The sequence below is a fragment of the Urocampus carinirostris genome, chromosome 10 (assembly GCF_059441175.1).
Source record: "Urocampus carinirostris isolate Australia breed hairy pipefish chromosome 10, RoL_Ucar_1.0, whole genome shotgun sequence".
Taxonomy (NCBI): domain Eukaryota; kingdom Metazoa; phylum Chordata; class Actinopteri; order Syngnathiformes; family Syngnathidae; genus Urocampus; species Urocampus carinirostris.
Window position 1 is genome coordinate 1,721,972 of NC_142358.1, and position 24,471 is coordinate 1,746,442.

A 24,471-nucleotide genomic window follows, 5' to 3' on the forward strand; every position below is an offset into this window, starting at 1 on the left:
TAACTTTAACCAATAGTGATCGATTCAAATGATGATTGACACATTGGTTAGCCAATGAAACGCCGGTATATATATCCCAGCATACACCGCGGACTACTCCACGTTCGGGGTAAAATCGAGTCGGCGGCTGTTGCGTAAGTTGCGAGACCTTGTGCTTAAATGTTGATCCATAAATAAGACGCACTGTATTATAAGGGGCATGGTCAGCTTTAGAAAAAAAATAAGACTTTTAGGTGCGCCTTATAGTGTGGAAAATACGGTAATCACAGCCATGTTTGTCTAGCATCTTGCTGCTACTCTGTCCTCATTTGGCACAAATTTTCCTTTGCAATAGACAATACAGTGCAATCTAGTGGTCAAATATTAAACAATGTACTTTTAAAGAGTCATGTTTATTTGTATAACCCCTTAACCACAAAAAGTCTTAAAGGGCTGCACAGACCCCTACCACAGAAATACTACAAAAATACTATCTATCTATCTACCTTGGTCATATCCCTCAAGAGGGGTGACCGACAGCAAGACAAACACATACAATAACAAAGAAAATGAAAGGGAAAAAAATAGCAAAAGACACAGAATTTTTTGGACCATGGCCAACCCAAATGCCCAAACACCTAAACAAGTTAGGCACCTCTGCACCTAGTTGTTCATGCTTTCGTCCCTCCAGATGAAACGGGACACAAGAAAGTGGCCATGTCACTCGGGTCAGGGTGACACCACACACAAAAATACGACTAAATATCACAAAATACAACTACATTACTGCTACAGAAATCCTACTACACTACTGAAAGAAAAACACTGGGTTACAGTGACTAAAGACAAGCCAGCTCCAAGGGAAAACCCTGAGAACATCTTTCTAATCAATCAAAACCCCCAAAAGTATTGATAATTAAAACTTTAAGCGTCCATTAGAACATCTAATTAATTCAAATATCCAGAGTTGTTAATGCTTATGTATGTCTCAGCACATGGCTGTGTGTTGGTTTGTTTACTTCCCTTGCAGAGCTGCCCCCACAACCCCTAGGAAACCCCCAGAAGCGGTTAATTTACACATAATTAATAAAAATTGTGTGTGAGTTATGATTTTTGATATATACTATCAAATATACGTTAATGTACAAAAAAAACGAAAATATTGTGTTAACAGAGAGTAGTTTCTCTGCTCTAAATATCAGTGACGTGTCCATTCAGACATGCAGTGCACACACAAATGGGTTATCCCTTAACCACATGGGGCATAGGGTCACAATCTCCTAAGATGTGTCTTGGGCAAGTACACCCTGGTGGCGCTCAGCCTTCTCCAGGCCAGCACACAAACAGCACTTATGGCAATATTAAAAAATATACAATGGAAATACGGCAAAAGGAGGCACACAGGACTGGAAATCAAATTACAGTAATACTGTACTATAAAAATATTACAGAAATACTACAGATATACAACAAAAATATATGATGGAAATACTAAATAGTACAAAAGCAATCCTACAAAAATAACACTACACAAGTGTTACAAAATACTCATATCATAAAACCACTGTAATACTACAAAAATACAACAACAACTACTACAGATGTACAAAAAAAATTATCATCAAAATAAAACAAAAACACAACAGAAATACTAAGAAAATACTACTATGAAAATAGAAACAAAAAACTACTGCAGAAATGCCTCAAAATAACTAAAAAAACAGAACTAAAGTTATACTGATCTACAAAAATACAAAATAAATACTACAAGAACACTATGAATGAATGAATGAATGAAAACTTTATTCGAACATTAAAATAAAAACAGAACAAAAACAATAACTCATCAACAAAATAATATCACATAATATGTTTGAAAAGGGGTAGTCAGAAGCAAATGCTTATATTCCCTACCCCTTCATCTTCCCTATTAAACACACCAATTATATAACAACCATTGTAATGATATTAATAATAACAGTTACGATATAACAACAGTAACAATAACACAAAGTTAATCATAATTCTAGACGCACTATTCCCAATCTCGTATCACTCATACCCGATTTTCTTCATCTTTGTATTCCGCCATGAACGTTTTTTTGTATTTAAATTTGAACAAGTGAATGGTTGGACATTGTTTGATCTCGTCTTGCAAACCGTTCCAGAGCTTGACTCCGCACACAGACACACACATACTTCTCCTGGTGGTTCTCACCTTTGGGATCATGAATTCACTACAGCCCCTTTAATTATAATTTTCTTCTTTCCGAATGAATAATTTGTGGATGTTTTCTGGCACTATGTTTTTGTTGACCTTAAATAGCAGTTGTGCAGTGAAATTTTTTACTAAATCATCTAATTTTAATAATTTGGACTGCAGGAATAAAATATTAGTATGATCTCGATATTTTACCCTGTGTATGGTTCTAATGGCACGTTTTTGGAGGATAAAAAGGGGCTGTAGTGAACTTTTGTAATTATTGCCCCAGACTTCTGCACAATATGTTGAGTATGGCAGAACTAGAGAACAATATAATAAATACAATGCATTGTAGTTTAAAATGAATTTGGCTTTATTAATTATTGAAATGCTATTAGATACTTTAGTTTGTATGTGTCTGATGTATGTTTTCCAGCTTAATTTATTGTCTATTATGACCCCTAAAAACTTAATTTCTGATACAGTGCCTATTGCAGCACCATCCATTTTTACTTCTGAATCTTGATTTGCCTTGCGTTTACCAAAGAATATTACTTTGGTTTTATTTAAATATAAAGATAATTTATTTATATCCATCCATACTTTTAGGTTAATTAATTGACGATTAATACAGGTTACCAACTCAATATAGTAGATAGATAGATAGATAGATAGATAGATAGATAGATACTTCATTCATCCCCGCAGGGAAATTCACAGTTATCATTTGAATAGAAAATGTTCTTGTCGTCTGCAAATATTACTATTTTCAATAGTGAAACATTAAATTCATCGTTAATATATAAATTAAATAACTTTGGACCCAGGTCCCTGTGGTACTCCACAACAGATGTCCAAGTATTCAGATGACAACTCTCCCATTTTTACATATTGCTTCCTCCCTGCCAAATAACTTTGAATCCATTGCAAAGCCAAACCCCTGATGCCATATCTTTCCAGTTTTTTTAATAGTATATTATGATTAATGGTAATAAAATGCTTTTTTTAGGTCAATAAATGCTCCGACTTCGTATCTCTTTTTTTCTATGCTATGGGTGATTTCTTCTACTGCATTAATAATAGCCATTGTTGCTGATCTGTTTGCTCTGAAACCAAATTGAAATAGATAGATAGATAGATAGATAGATATATACTTTATTCATCCCCGTAGGGAAATTCACACTTCCAGCAGTCTACCCCGTTGTTTATTAACAGATTAACATGATGCCCGAGGGTGCTTGTAGCGGAGTGGATGACGTCACGCCAGTCCAAAAGTTCGACATTCCTGCGGCAGATGGAAATCTTTTCTTTGTGAGAATCCAGGGATACACCACCTCGTGTTAGCAAGTCCGCCTCCTCTCCGATTCCCCCCGGCTTTCATGTCTCTGTTTAGCGACGTTGAAGCCGGATTTCTCCAGGTGGCTCCGGGTGGCTACACGTTAGCGTCCGGAATGCTAAACGTGAGCCACGTTTCCGCAAAACACAGCAACTGCGCTCCCTGTGCGCTTCGATGTTTTCAAAAAGCACTCGATGATCCTATTTGGTCGTGAGTTCGCATTTACCATGATTACGGATGGTACCGAAGACTTATAACGCCGCTAGCCGCTTCGCTAGCTTCGGCTTTTCTTCCACCATGGGCCCCTTCATCACGCCGGCACGAGAATTCCTCAGGGCAAGGAGTTGAAATACACGCATTTCTTGTGCGTTGAAACCCATGTCCATAGGATAGAAGTAATCCATAGTGTAGTTGTCAAAACGGGAAGAAAAAACACCGAAGATAGGAGCAGACAATAAAACAACAGGGCAGCTGCTGGAAAAGGCAGCCGCTCTAGGCAGCGCCGCTTTGATATCCGAAATGAAATGAAAACCATATTGACTTCCATTAATCAATTTATGTTTATCTACAAATTGTTCTAGTCTTTTATTGTAAAGTTTCTTTAATATTTTAGAGAGCTGAGGAAGCAGAGATATAGTTTGTAAAAATGTGCTTATTTCCATTTTTGTATATTGGTATAATTTTTGCTATTTTCATTTGATTTGGAAATTTGCCAGTTCGAAATGATAGATTACATTTGTAGGTCAATGGTTTCACAATGCTATTTATAATTTGCTTAACTAGTACCATATCGATATAAAAACAATCGATAGACGTTTTGTTTTTACAGTTGTTAACCACGTCTAAGATTTCTGATTCCGTAACCCCAGATAAAAACATGGTCTTGGAGTTCATTTTTATCAGTGACTTAAGACTGCACTCTGGGATATTTGCAGCTAGCTCTGGTCCAACATTTACAAAATAACTATTGAAATTCTCCACAACTTGATTTTAAGTATAATTTTCACTGTTCTTATCAATAAAATAGTGTGGATATGCATTACCTACATTCTTTCCTTTTATTATACTATTTAATATATCCCAAATACTTTTAATATTACTTTTGTTATTGTGTAATAAATTGGTATGGTGTAATTTCCTGCCCGCTCTTAATATTCCTGTCAATTTGTTTTTATACGTTTTATATCGGGATTCGGCTTCCTCAGTTCTTAGTTTAATAAATTTTATATATAAGGTGTTTTTCTTTCCTACACGCATTATATAAACCCTTAGTTATCCATGGATGCTTTACAGATTTATTCTTAATATTAATTTGTCTCACTGGACAGTTTTTGTTATACTTGTTGGTAAATATTTCCAAAAATATATCAAACGTATGATCCACATCATCTGTACCATATATAGCATTCCAGTTTTGTTTAACTAAGTCATCATAGAGTGATATAATAGTCTCTTGAGTTCTAACTTGTTTGTAAACATATTCCTTGGTTGATTCTTGTCTAGTAACCTTTTCATCATACACTGTAAATACTGGTAGGTGATCAGAAATATCACAAACCAGTAATCCGCTAACGTTAGTAAATTCAATATTATTTGTGAATATATTGTCAATGAGTGTTGCACTATGTATAGTATATGTATATGTGTATGTAATATAGTTGGGTACAAACTCATACTGTACATTCTATTAATATATGTTTGTTTGAATTCATTAGATCGATGTTGAAATCTCCACAGATGAATAGTGTTTTGTTGCCGATTGTTGAATATGTTTTTTTCCGCCCAGTTTGTGAAGGTTTCAAGATCTGAGCTCGGTAGACTATATACACAACTGACTATAATAATTCTCCTTTTTTTCATTTATAATTTCTAATGTAAGACATTCAAGTTAAATCGTCAATTACAAATGACATGTTTTGTATTATCTTCGATTTGAATCTTTTGTGCACATATATAGCTACTCCTCCTCCTTTTTTTTTCTATTTACATAGTTCAAATTATAGTCGTTTAATTCAAAATTAACTCCCCTTTTCTCACTGAACCACGTTTCAGAAACTGCAATCACACTAAACGGGTTCTCAAATTGCTGTAAGCATTCAGTGATGTCTTCAAAATGTGTGTACATGCTTCTTCTGTTAAGTGAATTATTGAGAATTTCCCTTCAGATTTAACAAAAGTATTATATTCATTTCCAGTATAATATTTGCAATTGTCTGAGCTAGTTGATAGAAATTTGTGGTCAGGATCGAAGTCATCTAATCTTGAATTGTTGGAGGCAGTGTGATCAATAATGCTCAGTTCTGGTAGATCCTGGCCTAATAATATATTATAATAGATTCTTTATTGTGATCTGTAATAAAGATGTCCATGTTGTCAGTCCAGGATGCCATTGTATCATCTGAATCCATCATTGTCTGAGATTGTCCAGTGTCATATGTATTTACCGCTCTATCCAGGCCTTCAGATTTGTCCAGCTCCTGCATTTCTCGAATCCAAAGTATTCTTGCTTCGAGAGCGTTCTCCATCCGGGCACCGGTGCTGTGGAATGCTCTTCCCCCTGAGATCCGATCTGCAACCTCAGTGGAAATGTTTAAATCTAAACTTAAAACTCACTTCTACTCCATAGCATATGAATAACCTACTCTTCTCGTCGGCTGAAAAATAGTCTGTGTAATATAGTGTAATAATCTGTGAAGCCCTTTGAGACTCTTCGTGATTTAGGGCTATACAAATAAAAATGACTTGACTTGACGTGACAATAACAGGTAAAAATAAAATTGTAAAATGGCGTGTGACGTCTGGTAGTGACGTCAGGCATCTATCTACAGTTTGTTCTTTTTAAGGTTCAAGTGCAGAATTTGAAGAAGAAATTTGGTCCCCAAGTATTTTACATAGTTTGATTTGAACAAAATAGATTTATGATTTAAAAACTAATTTCAAACCATTGAAAAAAAAATTAATGTTGCCTCTCTTCTATGTCCTTCGTACCGACGTCATCAACTCGCACTTTATAAATTGAGATTTCCGGGTTGCCAATTATTTTGAATTTAAATATAAAAGTACATAGAATTCTCTTCACGTGTTTCTAGTTACCTGTTTAATACGTACATTTCAAAATTCAAAATAGTTTTGACCATTGAAGAGCAAGTTACTTTAACTCTATCTTCCGTTGGAGGAATCTCCCACACTAAACTGTGGAAATTTGGAGGCCTGCCTCATTGAGATAAAAGAGTGGATGTCACTCAATTTCTTGCGTCTTAACTCTGAAAAGACCGAAATGTTAGTCATTGGTCCATCTAAATGCCGTGACTTATTCTCAAAAACTGCTGTGAACATTGACAAATGTCACATCACACAGAGTGATTCAGTTAAAAATTTAGGTGTCATATTTGACCCTGATCTATCCTTTAAAAAGGCATGTAAAGAAAATTACTAGAACCGCTTCCTTCCATCTTCGTAACATTGCTAAAATCCGTTCAATACTGTCTCAATCGGATGCGGAAATTATAATTCATGCGTTTGTTACTTCCCATCTCGATTACTGTAATTCACTACTCTCTGGTCTCCCGAAGTCTAGAATCAAGTCTCTTCAGCTGGTACAAAATGCCGCAGCAAGGCTTTTAACTAGGACAAAAAAGTACGATCACATAACACCGATTTTGGCTAACCTGCATTGGCTCCCAGTTAGCCTTAGATGTGATTTCAAGGTTCTCTTAGTATTATACAAAATCATACATGGACTTGCTCCCTCTTATCTTTCAGATCTGATTTGCCCCTATGTCCCGTTCTGAAGCCTTCGTTCTGAAAGCGCCGGTCTACTGGTGATCCCAAGAGCCAAGAAGTGTTCCGCAGGTTCGAGAGCGTCCTCCATCCGGGCACCGGTGCTGTGGAATGCTCTTGCCCCTGAGATCCGATCTGCAACCTCAGTGGAAATGTTTAAATCTAAGCTTAAAACTCACTTCTACTCCATAGCATATGAATAACCTACTCTTCTCGTCGGCTTAAAAATAGTCTGTGTAATATAGTGTAATAATCTGTGAAGCCCTTTGAGACTCTTTGTGATTTCGGGCTATACAAATAAAAATGACTTAACTTGACTTGACTTCTGGAGTGCCGAGCTTGTGTTGCAATGTCAGAGGTTTTTTTGTTGCTTAAGTGTTCATTTAAATAAACATTTGTCCCTTTTAGTTTTCGTTTCCTGTTGACAAACCTCACAATGGTTGCTTTACGCCTGTACTCACCTCTTGATATTGGATGGCAAGCTTCTATGTCCTCAGCATTGATATATATCCCTTTTTTACTCATAAAAGCCATGACCTGTTGCTCAGCAGAATCTTGATCAGCATCCGTTGCAATACTTTTATTTGCCACAGTCTTGGCATAGGTCCGAGGTTTGATGTCCAGACCGGTGATAATGAAGTCATTGATCCTGGTGTACTGTTCAAGATCTGCTACACGTCCTTCTAGCGCATTAATCCTCTTGTCCTTCTCTATGTTATGTTTTTTTTGGATCTTTGATTTCAGCCATTAAACTCATGATTGTATTTTGTTTTTTGGTGACTATATCCATTTTGTCCATCATAAAGCCAAGTGACTTTTTGATTTCCTCAAGTTCCTTGTCCCTGCTTGGCATCTTGAAAATTCCACGCTACTTTTGCGGCACCGGCCGCTGATCGCCTCACCCGAGCGCCCTCTGACTCTCCGGTTGTTATATCGCCGGACGTAGCTTTCCCGGTCTTTGGTCGCTTTGCCAAGCAGCCCCGCCATGTTTGCTTCCTTACCGTGATGCAAATTCAGTCTAAGTGGCCAACTAGCCAGTCTCCTGCTTCGCCGCGTGTCTTTTCTCGTCGCTCGCTCAAGTTTCTCTGCTGCTTTTCGAAGCGAACCCCTCTTGGCCGGGAGGGGGGGGACAACGTACGTAGTAGACACGTCTCTCCCCACGCAACGCCAACAATGGCCGAAATTGGAAAGCAGGACGAATCGCCCTCCTTCCTTCACTGGTTTTGGAAGAAATCCGCCGAGTCTACGGCGACGTCGACTCCGAATTTCAGACTCCAAACTATCGTTGAGAGGACTAGAACCCGCGGCTCGTCGTCGATTGGTCAGCTTTTCACAAAAAAAGTTATACTAAAAAAATACTACTGATATACAAAAAAAAATCTACCATTGAAATACAACAAAATTATTACGGAAATACAAAGAAAACACAAATATGAAAATAATACAATAAACTACTGCAGAAATACTGCAAAATAGTATAAAAATTAATATACAGTAAGACTACAAAAAAATACAGAACTTCAACAAAAATCCGACTCCAGAAATACTAAAATAATACTAAACAAAATACAACTACAGGAATACTTTGAAAATTAATCATCAATAGAAAAGTTAAAAAAAAAACAGGAACCCAATATATTATATAGCTTTCATTAAGATTGATTCAAAACCACTTTGTGGTGGGCAACTATTTGGAGTCCGTGGCTGCATTAGGATTAAAAATTCAGCCACCGGGCTTTTCCTGGAGACCTTTCCCATTTTTCTCACTCATAAATAATTATACAAACCCTAGTAAAAAGTATGGAATCACAAGTCATGGGCAAACCCTCACTTAGACATTTTATTCTGTGGAAAAAACTCACAAACATGAAACAATTGTAAGGTAATTTTAAAATGCAACATATTGGCATTCAGAAACACTAAAATAAATTAAGAAAAAACATTACAATTGTCAGTAAATTTTACTTTTATGAGCAAGTGCAGGGAAATAAATATGGAATCACTCATTTCTAAGAGAAATAAAATGGAATCATGAAAAACAGACAAAGAAATAACATTCAAAACATCACTAGTATTTAGTTGTACCATCTTTGGCTTTTATGACTCTGAGGCATGGACTTGATGAGCGACAAACAGTATTCTTCATCAATCTGTTGCCAACTCTCTTTAACTGCAGTTGCCAGATAATCTTTGCAGGTCGGAGCCTCATTGTGTACAATTTGTTTAAATTTCCACAACAGGTTTTTAATTGGATTGAGATCTGGGCTTTTCTCAGGCATTGACTGGTTACGTCTTTTTCCAAGGAATGCTTTTACAGCTTTTGCTCTGTGGCATGATCCATTGTCATCTTGGAAAGGGAGATCATCATCCCCAAATATTTTTTCAATTGAAGGAATAAGAAAGCTGTCCAAAATGTCAATGTAAACCAGACTCTGAAATAACGTCTGCCTGGATGCCCGGGGCATGCATCTTTTACGTCGGGCTTACAACTTACACAACGTCCCTGCCCCGGTGGCCGACAAATTTTTCAAGAAAGAAAACATTTTTTTTTCGTTTTTATTTTTATTTTTTATTTTTTTTAAATCAAACATTTGCTTTATTCTGATTTCGAAATCTTTGTTCAGTTGGGAAATTTCTGAATTTCGGTTCGTTTGGCAATTTGTATACTCTGCAGCCAATGAGAAGCCTGCATCAAATAACTTTGTGCTTCCGGATTTTCCCGAGCATTATAAGGTCGTCCATTTGCATATCATTTTCCAAAGTCGACACACAGAGAACACAAGAAAAATGGATAAGTGGTTCGGAATCAAGCCAAAACCACAGCCGCAGAAGAAAGATTCTAAAGAAGCTAACAAAATTCATGACGCTACAAAACTTAAGCGTACATTAAAAGCATCATGGGAAGGGAGTTCACGTGGCTTGTAGCAGACGACGCAACACAAACATTGCATGAATGAAGATGAGTAAATACAGATACATACTGATGGCAGATGGAAAACAGTGATGTCATATAAATGCAGTGAATGTTAGTAGTAGATTTATAAAAAAACTTATTTTTAAAGTGTTTTTCTGTTATATATTCTGATTATTAATCCTTAATACTTTGCAACAATGTTTTTTTTTACGATTAGTCGTCTTATTGTGTTTCAAGTTGTGAAAAATGGGGCAGACAACCTTATGGCTGGGCAGGCAACTTTTCAGAGTTGTCTGCCCTGGTGTCCGGTAACTTTTTGTCATGAGTTTCAGACACTGATGTAAACCTCTGCATTTATCGCAGATTTAACCACCGCCATCTCCCCAGTGCCTTTGTCTGATGCAGCCCTATATCATTTAGGACTGTGGGAATTTTGGCGTTTTCTTTTGGCAGTCCTCTTTGTAAATCCCACCAAAACGGCACCAAACTAAAGTTCCAGCATCATCACCTTGTCCAATGCACATTCGTGACTCATCACTGGAGATAACCATCATCCAGTCATCCACAGTCCATGATTGCCTTTACTTTGCCCATTGCAGTCTTGTTCTTTTGTGTTTAAGTGTCAACGATGGTCTCCTTTTATCTTTCCTATATGAAAATCCCCTGTAATTTAGACAATTTTGCACAATTCTGTCACCTATATTGACTCCAACTTGCTCCCATTTCCTCTTCATTTGTCTTGTTGTGCATTTTCTGTTTGAAGACATATGGCCTTTAGTTGTTTGTCTTAATGCCCACATGTCTTATGTGGCCTACCAGTACGCTTGAATTTAACAACGCTCCCCTGCTCTATGCACTTGGTCCAAATCTTCGAACAGCCCACATCTTTGGCAACCATCCGCGTAGAGTTACCTTCTTCAAGAAGTTTGACGATAATGTCTTTAGTCTCAAGAGACAGCTCTCTTGTTGGAGCTATACTTCTTGCCAATCCACTAAGTCCAGCAATCATACGAGCCCTCCAAGGTGTGATAACTCCACTGTTTTTAACTGCTCACAAGCAGACTTAATCTGAGCCAGGGGCCCTATTAAGGAAAGGAAATCGACTGGGTGTGTCCTTATTTTCTAGTCAAAATGCACTAGTTAAAAAAATTTTTCCTCACAATTTTTTTATTTTTTTATTTAGCATTTTTGTAGGAGTACTTTATTAAATTGAAGTATTACTGTAGTAGTAATTTTAATGTATTGTAGTATTTCTGCAGTATTTTGTAGATGTACTTTGTTGTATGTCTATAGTAGTATTCTTGTAGTATTCTATACAGTTTTTGTAGTAGTTTTACCAGAACCTCTCTCGAAGGAAGTGTCCATTAGGGATCTTGACCAGATGCCCAGGCTACCTCAAACGGCTCCTCTCACTGCAGGATACATTTAAACGTCTTTTTTGACTGTTTATGAGTAACATTTGAGTAATACACAATCAGGCAGGTCAATTACGTTTTATCAAGTGAGGTTTTAGGTTTTGTCAAGTATCTCCAAAGTCAAGTCTTGTCAAGAATTGCAGCAGCCAAGTAAAAGCCCTTAGGCAAATTTGGCCCCACTTCCGCTCTTTCACTCGCTCTAGGCCCCTTTCCAGAGAATGGGCAGTCTTCAAGACCCTGTGCCAAACCTGTCCAGCCTCTAAGCCCCTTAAAAATGAACTGCACCACCTCCTGACCACTATTTCTGACCTGCTCCCCCTCCAGCCGCCAAGCCCATGGGCCAATCCTGCAGTACCCCAGGCCGCTATTCTAAACTTTCATCATCTTCAAGGCACTGTTCCAGACCTGTGGTGCCTCCAGACCACTGTTGCAAACCTGTGTCACCTCCAAGGCCTTGTTCCGGACCTGCTTTGCATCTGGATCCCTGTTCATTGCCTGCGTCCAATCCACGTACCTTTTCTTTACTTGCTTTTCTTCCGGACCCCTGTTCCGGACCTGAGCAGCTTTTAGGCTCCTGTGCTAGACCTGCACCACCTCTGGGCTTCTTTTCCAGACAGATAATCAAATGTATTTGTAAAGCACTTTTCAGGCAACAAGTAGCCATTTAAAGTGCTGTATAAAAACATTCAGTGTACAATAAGACAATAAAATCCACTCCTTTATTTCCGCCCAACAACCTGAAACACTGTTCCAAACTTGTTCAACATCCAGGGCCCTGTTTTGGACCTACTTTGCCTCCAAACCCCTTTTCCTGTGTCTAGTCCAAGAACCTTTTTGGGAAAGGTCCCGCTTTTAGGCTCCTGTTCGGACCTGCATCTCTTCTAGGCTTTTTTTCTGGACCTGCGTTGTCTCCACGTCTCTGTCCTGGAACTGCGTTGCCTCTAGGCATCTGTTTCAAACCTGCTTCCCCTTCAGGCCCCCATTCCTGACCTCTATGCCCTCCAGGCCCCAGTTAATGACCTGCGCCGGCTCCAGACCCCTGTTAATTTCGAGCCCTGATGGCTGACACCTTATTTTGTTTGTGGTATTTAGTGACACCTTTAGGTCCCTGTCTAGTCAAGTTTGATTGTGTCCACTTGTGTTTTGTTTTTCCCTACCTTTCAATCTTCTCTCTCAGCCTAGTGTGGTTTGTTCGGGCGTGTCTTATTTGTCTTGTTAGTCAGTGTCTCTTTTGATGATGGCTTTTTTCAGTCCTTGTTGGGTCTTGCAGTTTCATGTCAGGGCTTGTTTCTTGGTTCTCAGCCCTTGGTTCTCGATTCTCGGTTCTCATGTCTCGGGTCTGTGCTTCGTTCCTTCAGTTCATTCTTTTTTTTAATTCCGTGAAGTTCTACGTTTCACTCAATATGTAGTTTTTATTAGTTCTTCCAATGATCTATTTTCCACTAAAACCATCTGCTAGCGTGCATATCCCAACAGTATTGTTGAAAGTGTTGCAAAAGAGAATCTGCGCTGTTAAAAGGTCGTCGGATCCCCTGGAGAGTCATTAAGTAAGCATCTGCAGAGGCAAAGTTTACCTTTCCTATCAACAGTCGGGCAAACAAACAGTCATTAAATGTAACAAGCTCCAAACAACGAGCAAGGAGTGACATGAAAATCCCAATGGGAGCATTAGATGTCAACAACACAAAAAAACATGCCGGGTTAGTTTATATTTATTGCAAAAATAAAGTAATACATTTTGAAAAACACATTAAATGGATAATTTCACAAGATGATGGCGTTAAATGCTGATTGGTAGTTGAATGATTAAAGTTGTGATCAAAGACAACATGAGCACAATATTACCAGATATTGTCTTTTTTCTTATTTTTTTGACGCATTCATTGTGATGTGTTTTATCAACACACACACGCACACACATTTTCTTATAAATATATAGAATATATATATATATATATATATATAGGGTTGGGTAGGGTTACTTTAACTTGATTACTTTCAATTACTTTTGGATTACTCCAATACCAAATATGCTAATAAACTAAATATGAATAAAATTATGACTCACAACACGTGGTAAACTTTCTCTCCTGGCTTTGATGTCTTTGATCTCCGGCAAAACTAACATAAAATGCGACAGAAACAAAATGAAAATAAATCCAAACAGCTTGCCAACATCATTTTTGCCGTTCCATGTGTGCCGTTACTCCCCAAGCCTGCACAAAATTTTGTAATTTTATTCATATTCAGTTTCTTTTGTCTTTTATTAGCATATTTGGTATTGGAGTAATCCAAAAGTAAATGAAAGTACCGGTAATCATCTTAAAGTAACCCTACCCAACCCTGTATACAGTATATATATATATATATATATATATATATATATATATATATATATATATATATATATAAACCTCCTGCCTGGAGTTTGCATGTTCTCCCCGTGCTTGCGTGGATTACCTCCGGGCACTCCGGTTTCCTCCCACATTCCTAAAACATGCATGTTAGTTGAATTGGCCGGTCCAAATTGTCCCTAGGTGTGAATGAGCGAGTGAATTGTCTGTCCCTGTGTGCCCTGCGACTGCCTGGCAACCAGTTCAGATGGGCTCCAACACCCCTACTGAGGATAAGCGGTGCAGATAATGGGTGAATGGATAATATATATATATATATATATATATATATATAGCGAGAGCGAGAAACTAATTATTTGAACAACCTGCTATTTTAAAATTTAATATATATATATATATATATATATATAGAGAGAGAGAGAGAGAGAGAGAGAGAGAGAGAGAGAGAGAGAGAGAGAGAGAGAGAGAGAGAGAGAGAGAGAGAGAGAGAGAGAGAGAGAGAGAGAGAGAGAGAGAGAGAGAGAGAGAGAGAGAGAGAGAGAGAGAGAGAGAGAGAGAGAGAGAGAGAGAGAGAGAGAGAGAGAGAGAGAGAGAGAGAGAGAGAGAGACGGGCCTTGACATTTGCTGGTTTAAGTAGTGGAACCTTTTGTGCCATGCATGATTTCAAATCATGACGTCTTAGTGTATTACCTACAGTGACCTTGGAAACGGTAGTCCCAGCTCTTATCAGGTCATTGACCAACTCCTGTGTAGTTCCTGGCTGATTCCTCACCTTTCTTAGAATCATCTTGCATGGGGGTCCACTCTGATTGAAATTGACCGTCATGTTCAGCGAATTCCATTTTCGTATGATTGCTTCCACAGTGGACCTCTTTTCACCAAGCTGCTTGGCAATTGCTCCGTAGCCCTTTCCAGCCTTGTGGAGGTGTACAATTTTGTGTCTGGTGTCTTTGGACAGCTCTTTGGTCTTTGCCATGTTACAAGTCTTACTGATTGTATAGGGTGGACAGGTGTCTTTATGCAGGTATGACCTCAAACAGGTGCATCTGATTCAGGATGATACATGGAGTGCAGGTGGACCTCGAATGGGCAGACTAACAGGTCTTTCAGGGTCAGAATTTTAGATGTTACACAGGTGTTCAAATACTAATTTGCAGCTATATCACACAAATAAATTGTTAAAAAAAACATGCATTGTGATTTCGGGATTTTTCATTTTAGTTGATATCTCTCACAGTGGACATGCACCTCTGATGACAATTTCAGACCCCTCCATGATTTCTAAGTGGGCAAAAATAGCAAAATAGCAGGGGTCAAATACTTACTCACTATATGTATATATGTATATATATATATATATATATAAATACAAACATAGTGAGGAATATACAATGTATAAATATATAAACGACATTTTCAAGTAATTTTGCAGAAAATGGCAGATTTGGCACTGGCTTATAATTACCTATGATTTCCGGGTCAAGGTTATGTCGCTGAAGCGTGGGTTTAATGACAGCAGACTTGATGGCTCAAATTGATGTCTTTTTTAATTGAATAAAGGTTTTTTTTACCACGAAGTGGCACTAAATATTACACTGTCCCTTTATATGATTTTTTTATTTCTATATTTTTTTAGAAGAGAAAAGAGAAGAGATAGACAAAAAAAGGGAAAACGGATCCTACAGAAAGACAATGATTCAAGATTTCAAGCTTTCAGCCGATGAAGTAGGCGGGAAGAAAACACGGACTATGCATTGCTAGTGGTTGTCGTGCACCAGGCTTCGTTGCCGATGGGCAGGACCCTGGGCTTTGGTCTTCTTTGTCCCCTTAATCCAAGGGGGCATGTTCTTGTTTGAACTTCAGTCTTTTTTAGTCTACACAGAACTTTGAGCGAATTATTTTTGCTGTTTTTGATGCTAGGTCCTTAGCTTGGCCTTGATGCTAAGTCCTTAGCTTGGCCTTTTGATTTTTGCATTCCGGAGATGGAATAAGAGCTTGCTCTGTCCACTCCACGCATCGGCCCGGTATTGCAGTACCTCCGGGAACGGTGCATTGCATTCGCAATGATCGCAGCAAGGCTTTAGGGCTAGGACCTTAGCTTGGCCTTTTGGCTGAGAGTAAGTGTCCCCGCTCCTAGGCTTTGTAGCGTATTATGAACTGACCGATAACGGATAATGGATAATGAATAACGAAGATAGATCAATAACCCTTTAAAACCCCAAAACCCCCCCAACATACTTTAATAAAGACAAACACACTCTCTGATTTATAATGTTTTCTTTTACTAATCATCTACAGAAGAAACTTGAATAGAACTCAAAACAAAGCAAGAATAAGAAAATGAAACAAAGAAATATAGAAGTTGGAATTGCTGGTCGTCTCCTACTGGTTTGGCCAATCAGGCTTGAACGCTGGCTCGGCAAGGATCTCTAATTGCTTGTTAAGCTTGAAATCAGGCAGAACCTTTTTTGGTTGCTTATTGGCCAGGATTTTGTCCTGTGCAGTTTGTGTGGTTGGAACCAGGCTCCCTGGCTTCAGAGACTCCTTTGGCCTCTTGCTTGTCCGCTTGCTGGCTTCATTCAAAGTGAATTGCGAGGTGTCCCACCCCTCTGACCGGCCTGTTCCTTTGTTTCCCACCAGCAAGAATCAAAAATCTCACACCTCTGTGAATAATTGAATTAAAGCCAAGTATTCAGTTCACATGTTCTGACATAGTTTCAGAATTTTCTTTGACATTGCAAAACGGGATTCTGACGCAACGTTAAAAGTGGTACATAGGTATGTGTAAAGAATAATGGCGTTAGCTCGCAGTTGACAGGTGGCCACGGTGAAAAACCCATAGACATTGTTGATGGTGGTGTTGGCATACCCTAGCGCTAGCAAGCTCGGATGGTCGCAGTAGATGTTGCAACACAGAGGAAGCATAAAAAAAAGCACGCTGATGATCAGTAAAGAAGCCAACCAGATTGCAGCGTGTCATGATAGCATTATATTTTAGCGGCATAACTAAATAGCAGTCATAGCCCAAGGGGGTGGCTGGTGGCCAACGTTAACAACCCTTGTTATTGAGCACATCCAACGTAAAACAAATGATGTCCCAAAACATTAATGTTAACCTTGTCATATTCAACTATGAAAAGTGTTTTTTTTCGACGTCTTCAAAGAAACCTGTTTCAATTTAACAAACATGTCTTTTCGACATTATATTCGTGTCTAAATGTAGTCTGTTGTAGTAAAAAAGTAGGCGCCTAGAATTGTGTTATAAAACACATCCAATGTAGGCTAAATTTAGTCCAGAAAATAATCATTATTTGGTTTACCTAGAGAAAATCAAACCCCCCGAAAAAGGTCTGGTTAATGTCTTGAAAAAGCCATTTTCCAATGTTCACTTTACAACCCAAAAAATACGTCTTTTGGGTGAATCATCAAATACAGCCCCCAAACAGTGGTCTTCTCAATGAATTTAAAAAAATATTTTATTTACTTCTAAATAAATTGGTTTCAAGGCAGCATGGCGGCGCAGTGGTTAGCGGGTGTGCCGCACAGTTCTGACGTCGTGAGATCAAACCCCCTGTGTGGAGTTTGCATGTTCTCCTCTTGCTTGCGTGGGTTTCCTCCGGGCACTCCGGTTTCCTCCCACATTCCAAAAACTTGCATGTCAGGTTGATTGGCCGGTCCAAATTGTCCCTAAGTGTGAATGAGCGTGTGACTTGTCTGTCTCTGTGTTCCCTGCGACTGGCTGGCAACCAGTTCAGGGTGTCCCCCTGCCCACTGCCCGAAGATAGCTGGGATGGGCTCTAGCACCCCCGCGACCCTACTGAGGATAAGCGGTACAGATTATGGATGGATGAATGGATATATCGGTTTCAGTTTGAAAATTGGTGGTTGATTTGAGCTCATCCAACATAGATTTAATGTTGTCCCAAAGTGGTCTTTAAAGACATTTTTGGTGTCTGACAGACCCAAATGCGGAACACAAGGTATGTGGTCTTACCCCACGAGGAGGATGTCTATCAAAAGGCAAGGGGGTGGGACCAGGGTAGCAGAGGAGGAGATCTTGAGCGGGAAGCTTGAGAGAGGATCTTGGGGTGATGGGAATCTTAATGAGGAGACTTGGGAATACCTTTTAGAAGACTGTTGGAGTGGCTGGTCTTGGGACAAGGAAGGAAAACTTGAGAAGAAGACTCAAGAGGGGATCATCGGGTGTAGAGAATCTTGAAAAGGAGACTTGGGAATACCTTTTAGAAGTGGGTTGGAGTGGCAGGTCTTGGAGTGAAGAAACTGAAATGTGGAGGGAATTGAAGACGAAGCTTGTGAGTGAAAGTCTTTAAAAATCCAACGGTTAAGCAAAGTGAGGTAGGAGACCGAGTTACTTAAAGCAGAGGTGGCTGACTGTGAAATTGGAAACACCTTGGGAGAAGAAAAAAATGGGGTAAAGCTGCCATCTTTTATGGAAAAGGTGAACTGCAGGGACTAAACCCTGACAGAAGACATATTTTTGATGTTTTATTTGGGTCTGAATCTAGTATGTTTTGGTCCAAAATTAGACGACTAAAACATTTTTTTCCCACCAAAATGGCTCAACTTGTGGCTCGCAGATCCCTGGCGCAGGTCTTGAGGATTTTCCGCCTAAAAAAGTGCAAAAGACTGTCCCGGATCTCCTTGGTCTTGATCCCATAGACGATAGGGTTAAGCGATGGTGGGAAAATTAGAGTGGAGGACCCCATAAAGCTTCTGAAGCTTGGTGGTAGGTTCTTCACCCTGTAGGAGATTATGGTGAACAAACCCAAACACTCAAGCAGCAGGAAAACGAAAAGGTGGGTAGCGCACGTTTGCAAGGCTTTAGCTCTAGTATCGGCGCGCCGACTCCGGAAACATGTTAGCAGAATACGCAAGTATGTGTAGAGGATAACGGCGTTAGCTAACAGTTGAGAGGTGGCCACCGTGAACAACCCATAGGTGTTGTTGATGGTGGTATCGGCGCACACTAGCGCTAGCAAGCTCGGATGGTCGCAGTACAGGTTGTGTATGGTCGAACGACATCGAGGAAGGCGAAGAAGCAGCAAAAAAAGTACGCTGATTATCAGTAAAGAAGCCAACCAGATTGCAGCGATTATGCGCACTACATGATTGTGCGTCATGATAGCATTGTATTTTAGCGGCATGCAGATAGCTAAGTAGCGGTCGTAGCCCATAGCGGTGAGGATGAGGGCCCATCCCGCCGCGTAAATGTGGATAAAAAAGGCTTGTGTGACGCATAATGGATACCAGATGGCACCGGATTGGTTTCGCATATCGTGCAGGAGCTGCAGGAAGAAGGCGGAGGATCCGAGGAGGTCGTTGACGGGCATGTTGAGGAGGAGAAGGTGCATAGGTTGGCGAAGGTTTTTGCTGAGGACGATGGTGAAAATGAGGAGGAGGTTGCAGAAAAGGATGGAGCTATAGCTAAGGCAGGCTAAGAGCAAAGCAGGCGGCATGACCTGGGAAGGGAGGCCAAGGTATTGCCAGGAAAGCATAGAGGTGGTGTTGAGGCGTTCTTCCATCGGGAACCGGCCTGGGGGTCAACAAACAGCTTAGGTCTTGTTACACGGAAAAAAAAAAAATACTAAAAAGCAATTACAAATTGGTTGAAACTAAAATGGATAAGGTGGCCTTAAAACTAAAACAAAAAAAATACCATTTGGGTGTAAGGAGAATTGCTTAAAATCATATTTATTTGAGTTTAAAATTGAATCGCAGGGGGCTGACCACTATCAGAAATAGTTCCCAAAATACAGTCTCATTTTATTCTAAAGGAAGCAATACTCCAAACATAATGTATTTGAGCTTTAAATTATAGATTATGCAGTTTATTGATATTGAGAATACCCCCTCAACCCCAAATTTTCTACTGTTTTCAGAGGACTTTGCTTATTTTAAGTTCTGTATTTTTCGGGCCATACGGTGCACCTAAAAACCTTAAATTGGCTAGCAATTTGAAAGTGTGCCTTAAAAACCGCTGTGTGTAGTAACTGCGTTATTTTTTCAGTAACGGTATTCTAGCTTATTATTTTTTTCTGCCATTACAAATCCAGCTCCCGGCCTTACTGTGCGGAGTTTGTATGTTCTCCCCGTGCTTGCGTGGGTTTCCTCCGGGCACTCCGGTTTCCTCCCACATTCCAGAAACATGCATTTCAGGTGAATTGGCCGGTCCAAAATGTCCCTAGGTGTGAATGAGCGAGCGAGTTGTCCGTCCCTGTGTGCCCTGTGATTGGCTGGCAACCAGTTCAGGGTGTCCTCTGCCCACTGCCCGATGATTGCTGGGATGGGCTCAAGCACCCCCGCGAACCTACTGAGGATAAGCGGTGCAGCTGATGAGATGAGATGAGATGAGACAACGCCGTTGCCATTATTGACGGTCAAAAGCAGTGTTTTTTTCCGTGTTTACGTACATTTTTTGTTTTTACAAACGTACGTGCATGCGTTTGTGTACGTTTTGGTGTGTATTTATGTTGATTTATTTTTTTACACACGTTTTGTGTGTATATGTACGTTTTTGTGTGTGTTCACATACGCTTTTGTGCGTATTACACTTTTTTGCGTCATACGTACGTTTTGTGCGTTTTTTACGATGTTTGTGCATGTTTACATTTTTTGTGCATTTTAGGTACATTTTGTCCATGTTTAAGTACGTTTTGTTGTTGTGTTTTTAGGTACGTTTTTTTGTGTGTGTCTACGTGTTTACGTATGTTTTTTGCGTGTTTATGTACATGCTGATTGTTACTTTTTTTGTTTCTCTTCAAGTGTCGAAAAAATATGTTGCAGATGAGCTTCAATAATACCATTACCTGTCTGGTCTTCTCTATTGAACTGACTCGAATACTGCTCAGCAAATTTCAAATTCTTTGACATACGTTATTTTCCATTAACGGAAATAGTTACTTTTAGTAAAGAGTAATTCAATTTCTAACTCAGTTAATTTTTGGAAGAAGTAGTAAGTAACTATAACTCATTACTAATTAAGTAACGTGCCCAACACTGGTTATACCGTATACCTCAAAATACTGGTGGATAACGTTTTATATATATATATATATATATATATATATATATATATATATATAAAACGTAACTCCTCCTTGATCTGCTACCTTATCGTGGTAGAGGAGTTTGTGTGTCCCAATGATCCTAGGAGCTATGTTGTCGGGGGCTTTAAGCCCCTGGTAGGGTCACCCATGGCAACATGGCGGCGCGCATTGATGCTGTGGCTAGTTGCTCTCCAGCTAATCTTCTATTTATTGCCGCTCTCTTGTCTTTTTGCTTTCATTTTTGGACACATGTGTGGCCAAAAATACTTACAGTAGGGACGAACTTATTCGGTTGGGTGGGCGTCTAAATTTCGACTTTTCGGGCACTTTTCACACCGCCTATGATATACCGAGCGAACTTCAAAGAGATCCGGCATCCTTGTGGACAACTATTCCTCCTAATAAACGACGACAACGGCGCCGTAAAGACAGAAAACAGAAGCGTGGTTGCCATGCGGGTAGATGTGTGAAGCGTGCGAAGTCTAAGGAGCAAGAAGGACACGAGGATGTGACTAATTCCACCATTCATTCCTCGCCGGACAACCGACGCTTTACACTCAACGCTCACAAACGGCCCCAACGGCGGCATCTTTTGACGATCTCTACAAAGACTACAAAGACTTCAGCTAAGTCAAATGATACAGCAAAGCTAAAAGTTGGTCTTTTAAATATTAGATCGCTTGCTCCTAAAGCTTTACTTGTTGATAACATTATTCGTGATTATAAACTTAACTGTATGGGTCTTTGTGAAACTTGGTTACGCCCGGATGAGTATTTAGTGCTAAATTATGCTTCACCCCCTGACTACGCGAGTAGCCATGTAGCACGCACGTTGAAAAAGGGTGGCGGTGTCGCGCTCATTTCTGAAAAATCGCTCAAATTTAATCCTCGTACCTCTAATAATTACAAGGCGTTTGAGGCTCTTGTGATGCGGTCCTCTCTATTGTCAATTTATGTAATAACTATCTATCGCGCACCTGGGCCATACACAACTTTCTTAGACGAATTTGCTGAACTTTTGTCTGAACTAGTAACCTATGCATACAAATTTATAATTATGGGGGACTTTAACATTCATATGAACTCCCCACTCAGTTCACTTACTATTGCGTTTAGGTCTCTAATTGATGCATTTGGTTTTAATCAACTGGTTGATTTGCCAACCCATAAAGATGGAAACACGCTAGACTTGGTTCTGACTCGAGGAGTTTTAACCTCAAACATTATGGTGTTGCCGTGTACTACCGTTATCTCGGATCATTATTTAGTTACATTTGAGATGCTAGCTAAATGTAGTGTTAAAAAAGCTGAAGGATTTAGCGGACGCAATATAAGCACTGGCACAGTTTCTGAGCTCTTTGAACTCCTTCCTGGAGCAGTTGCGTCCTTTCCTTCATACAATGGCTCGATTGACTCACTCATGAATGAGTTCATTACCACCCTGACTAGTGTCCTGGATTCAATAGCGCCCATAAAGCTAAAATCACGTCCTAAAAGACGCACGCCTTGGTTTACTGATGAAACTAAAACCCTTAAAAAAGAATGCAGGAAATTGGAAAGAAAATGGCGCGCTACCAAGCTTGAGGTTTTCCATCAAACCTGGTGTGACAGCTTGTTAAAGTATAAAGCGGCCCTTGCCTCTGCAAAATCGGCCTACCTTTCGAAGGTGATTGCGTCTCACAAGAAAGATCCCAAAGTCCTTTTTGACACTGTAGCATCGCTTACAAGGCAACAGACTATCGCAGATAGTTCGACGCACTCTGCTCATGACTTAATGGTCTTCTTTACTAAGAAGATTCAATGCATACAGGAAGAAATTGCTAAAGAAATTATTAATACCACACATATTAAAGGGCTGAAATCTACAGATGCACGACAGGGTGGCTGTCCAGGGAAATTGTCCGGTTTTAGTGAACTGTCACTTGATGATTTCAAACAGGTGGTGAATGCGGCCAAACCGACAACTTGCCAGTTCGACCCGCTCCCAGGTTCACTTATCAAAAGTCTTTTTGGCGTCCTTGGACCTTCAGTTCTAAATATTATAAACATATCAATCTCCTCAGGTGTAGTTCCAGCAGCTTTTAAGTCCACCGTTATTAAACCCACACTGAAACGACCCAAGCTTAGTACATGTCGCTCTTCTTCCGGTTCCGGGTTATCGAGTGGCGGGAATTTTGTGTTGCTCACGTCGTCGCGTCTACGAGATTGTTTCAGATTCCTACTAAAGCAGAATTCTGGATTGAGACTTTTTCTTGAACAGTTGAAAAGTTTCGGGTAAGCATCTCGGACGATTGGCGCAACGTAAGTGCCGCGCACAATTGTTTTACAGTCGGAAGCTGCTGCCGATCGTTGTTGAAGGGCATCCCCTCCCACGGCTGCTAAGACGCTCTTTGGCATCCGACGCTTACAAGTGAGTATGGGTTGCTGTAAAGGTTGCTCCCGTGTCCGTTGGCAAGTAGCCCTTCTAGAGGGACGTGTACGTGAGCTAGAGCAGTTTAAACGGAAAATGTTAGGTGCCTCGGACACCACTGCTAGCGTGGGTTGTAGCGAACCTGCTAGTCCGGTTAGCATTAGCCCTAAACAGCATGCTAATCGCGGTGAGCCGATTCAGATGCATAACAAGTTCAGCCCCCTAGCTAGTCCCACTCCACACCGGTCTACTGGCTCCCGCACCCTAGTTATAGGTGACTCCATCACCCGTAACATAATGTTAAGCACCCCAGCCACGGTTATCTGTATTTCTGGGGCCAGAGCACCCGACATTGAGGCTAATTTGAGGGAGCTGACGAGCAAACCTAGACACCAGGACAGGGCTAGCTACACCGATATAGTCATTTACTTCGGCTCTAATGATACTAGAACGAGACAATCTGAGATTACAAAGAAAAATATTGCTAGGACCTGTAATCTCGCCAGAAAGATGAGTCGGCATCGAGTAATTTTCTCTGGCCCCTTGCCTGCGAGAGGCAATGATGAGAGGTTTAGCAGACTAGTCTCGCTAAACCGGTGGCTGGCAAGTTTTTGCAATCAGAAGTGATTTAGGTTTGTGGATAACTGGCCTGCGCTCTGGGGCTGACCTGCTGAGGAGAGACGGCCTTCACCCTAACTGGGAAGGTGCTCTCACTCGTTCTAAAAATATAGATTACTGTTTAAGCCTTCCATGACAGGGTACACTAGTGCAGGCCAGGTCACAGGTGATTAGTGAACCTGTAACCATGGGTGTGGAGTCTGTAACGCTAGAGCTAACTAGCGCTATGCTAGATTCATGCAATTCACATAGTTTTTGTAGTTTAGAGCGTTCTACTGACTGCACCATACAGCCTGATTTATACTCTTCTATAGCATCTTCTTCTGTGCTTCTTACCTCTGTTTCTCCCTTGTTAGGTGAGGAGGGAGAAGAAATAACATTATTTTCTACCAATA

General features: G+C 39.9%; 2 protein-coding genes and 1 pseudogene across 5 annotated transcripts in view; 2 read left to right on the top strand and 1 right to left on the bottom strand.

The window, feature by feature from the left end:
- The window catches only part of LOC148357454 (uncharacterized), a 48,114-nt gene that overhangs the window by 15,168 nt on the left and 8,475 nt on the right, over positions 1–24,471 (top strand). The window contains exon 3 of one of the 4 annotated variants that reach the window (XR_015851473.1): positions 7,281–7,615. The exons of the other annotated variants lie outside the window; for them this stretch is intronic. The gene's annotated coding sequence lies outside the window, so the exon portion shown is untranslated. Of the gene's footprint in view, positions 1–7,280; positions 7,616–24,471 lie in introns of those variants that run through there. 4 annotated transcript variants of the gene reach the window in all.
- Positions 15,902–16,039, top strand: LOC148357455 (U2 spliceosomal RNA; annotated as a pseudogene).
- LOC148357456 (olfactory receptor 52B2-like) lies at positions 18,562–19,524 on the bottom strand. Its single transcript, XM_088346077.1, has one exon. It carries the CDS (start codon positions 19,522–19,524, stop codon positions 18,562–18,564), a length of 963 nt encoding a protein of 320 aa, XP_088202203.1.

What these genes read in the sequence shown, in the direction of transcription:
- LOC148357456 (XM_088346077.1), bottom strand. Translation starts at nt 19,524, where the DNA reads ATGGAAGAACGCCTCAACACCACCTCTATGCTTTCCTGGCAATACCTT.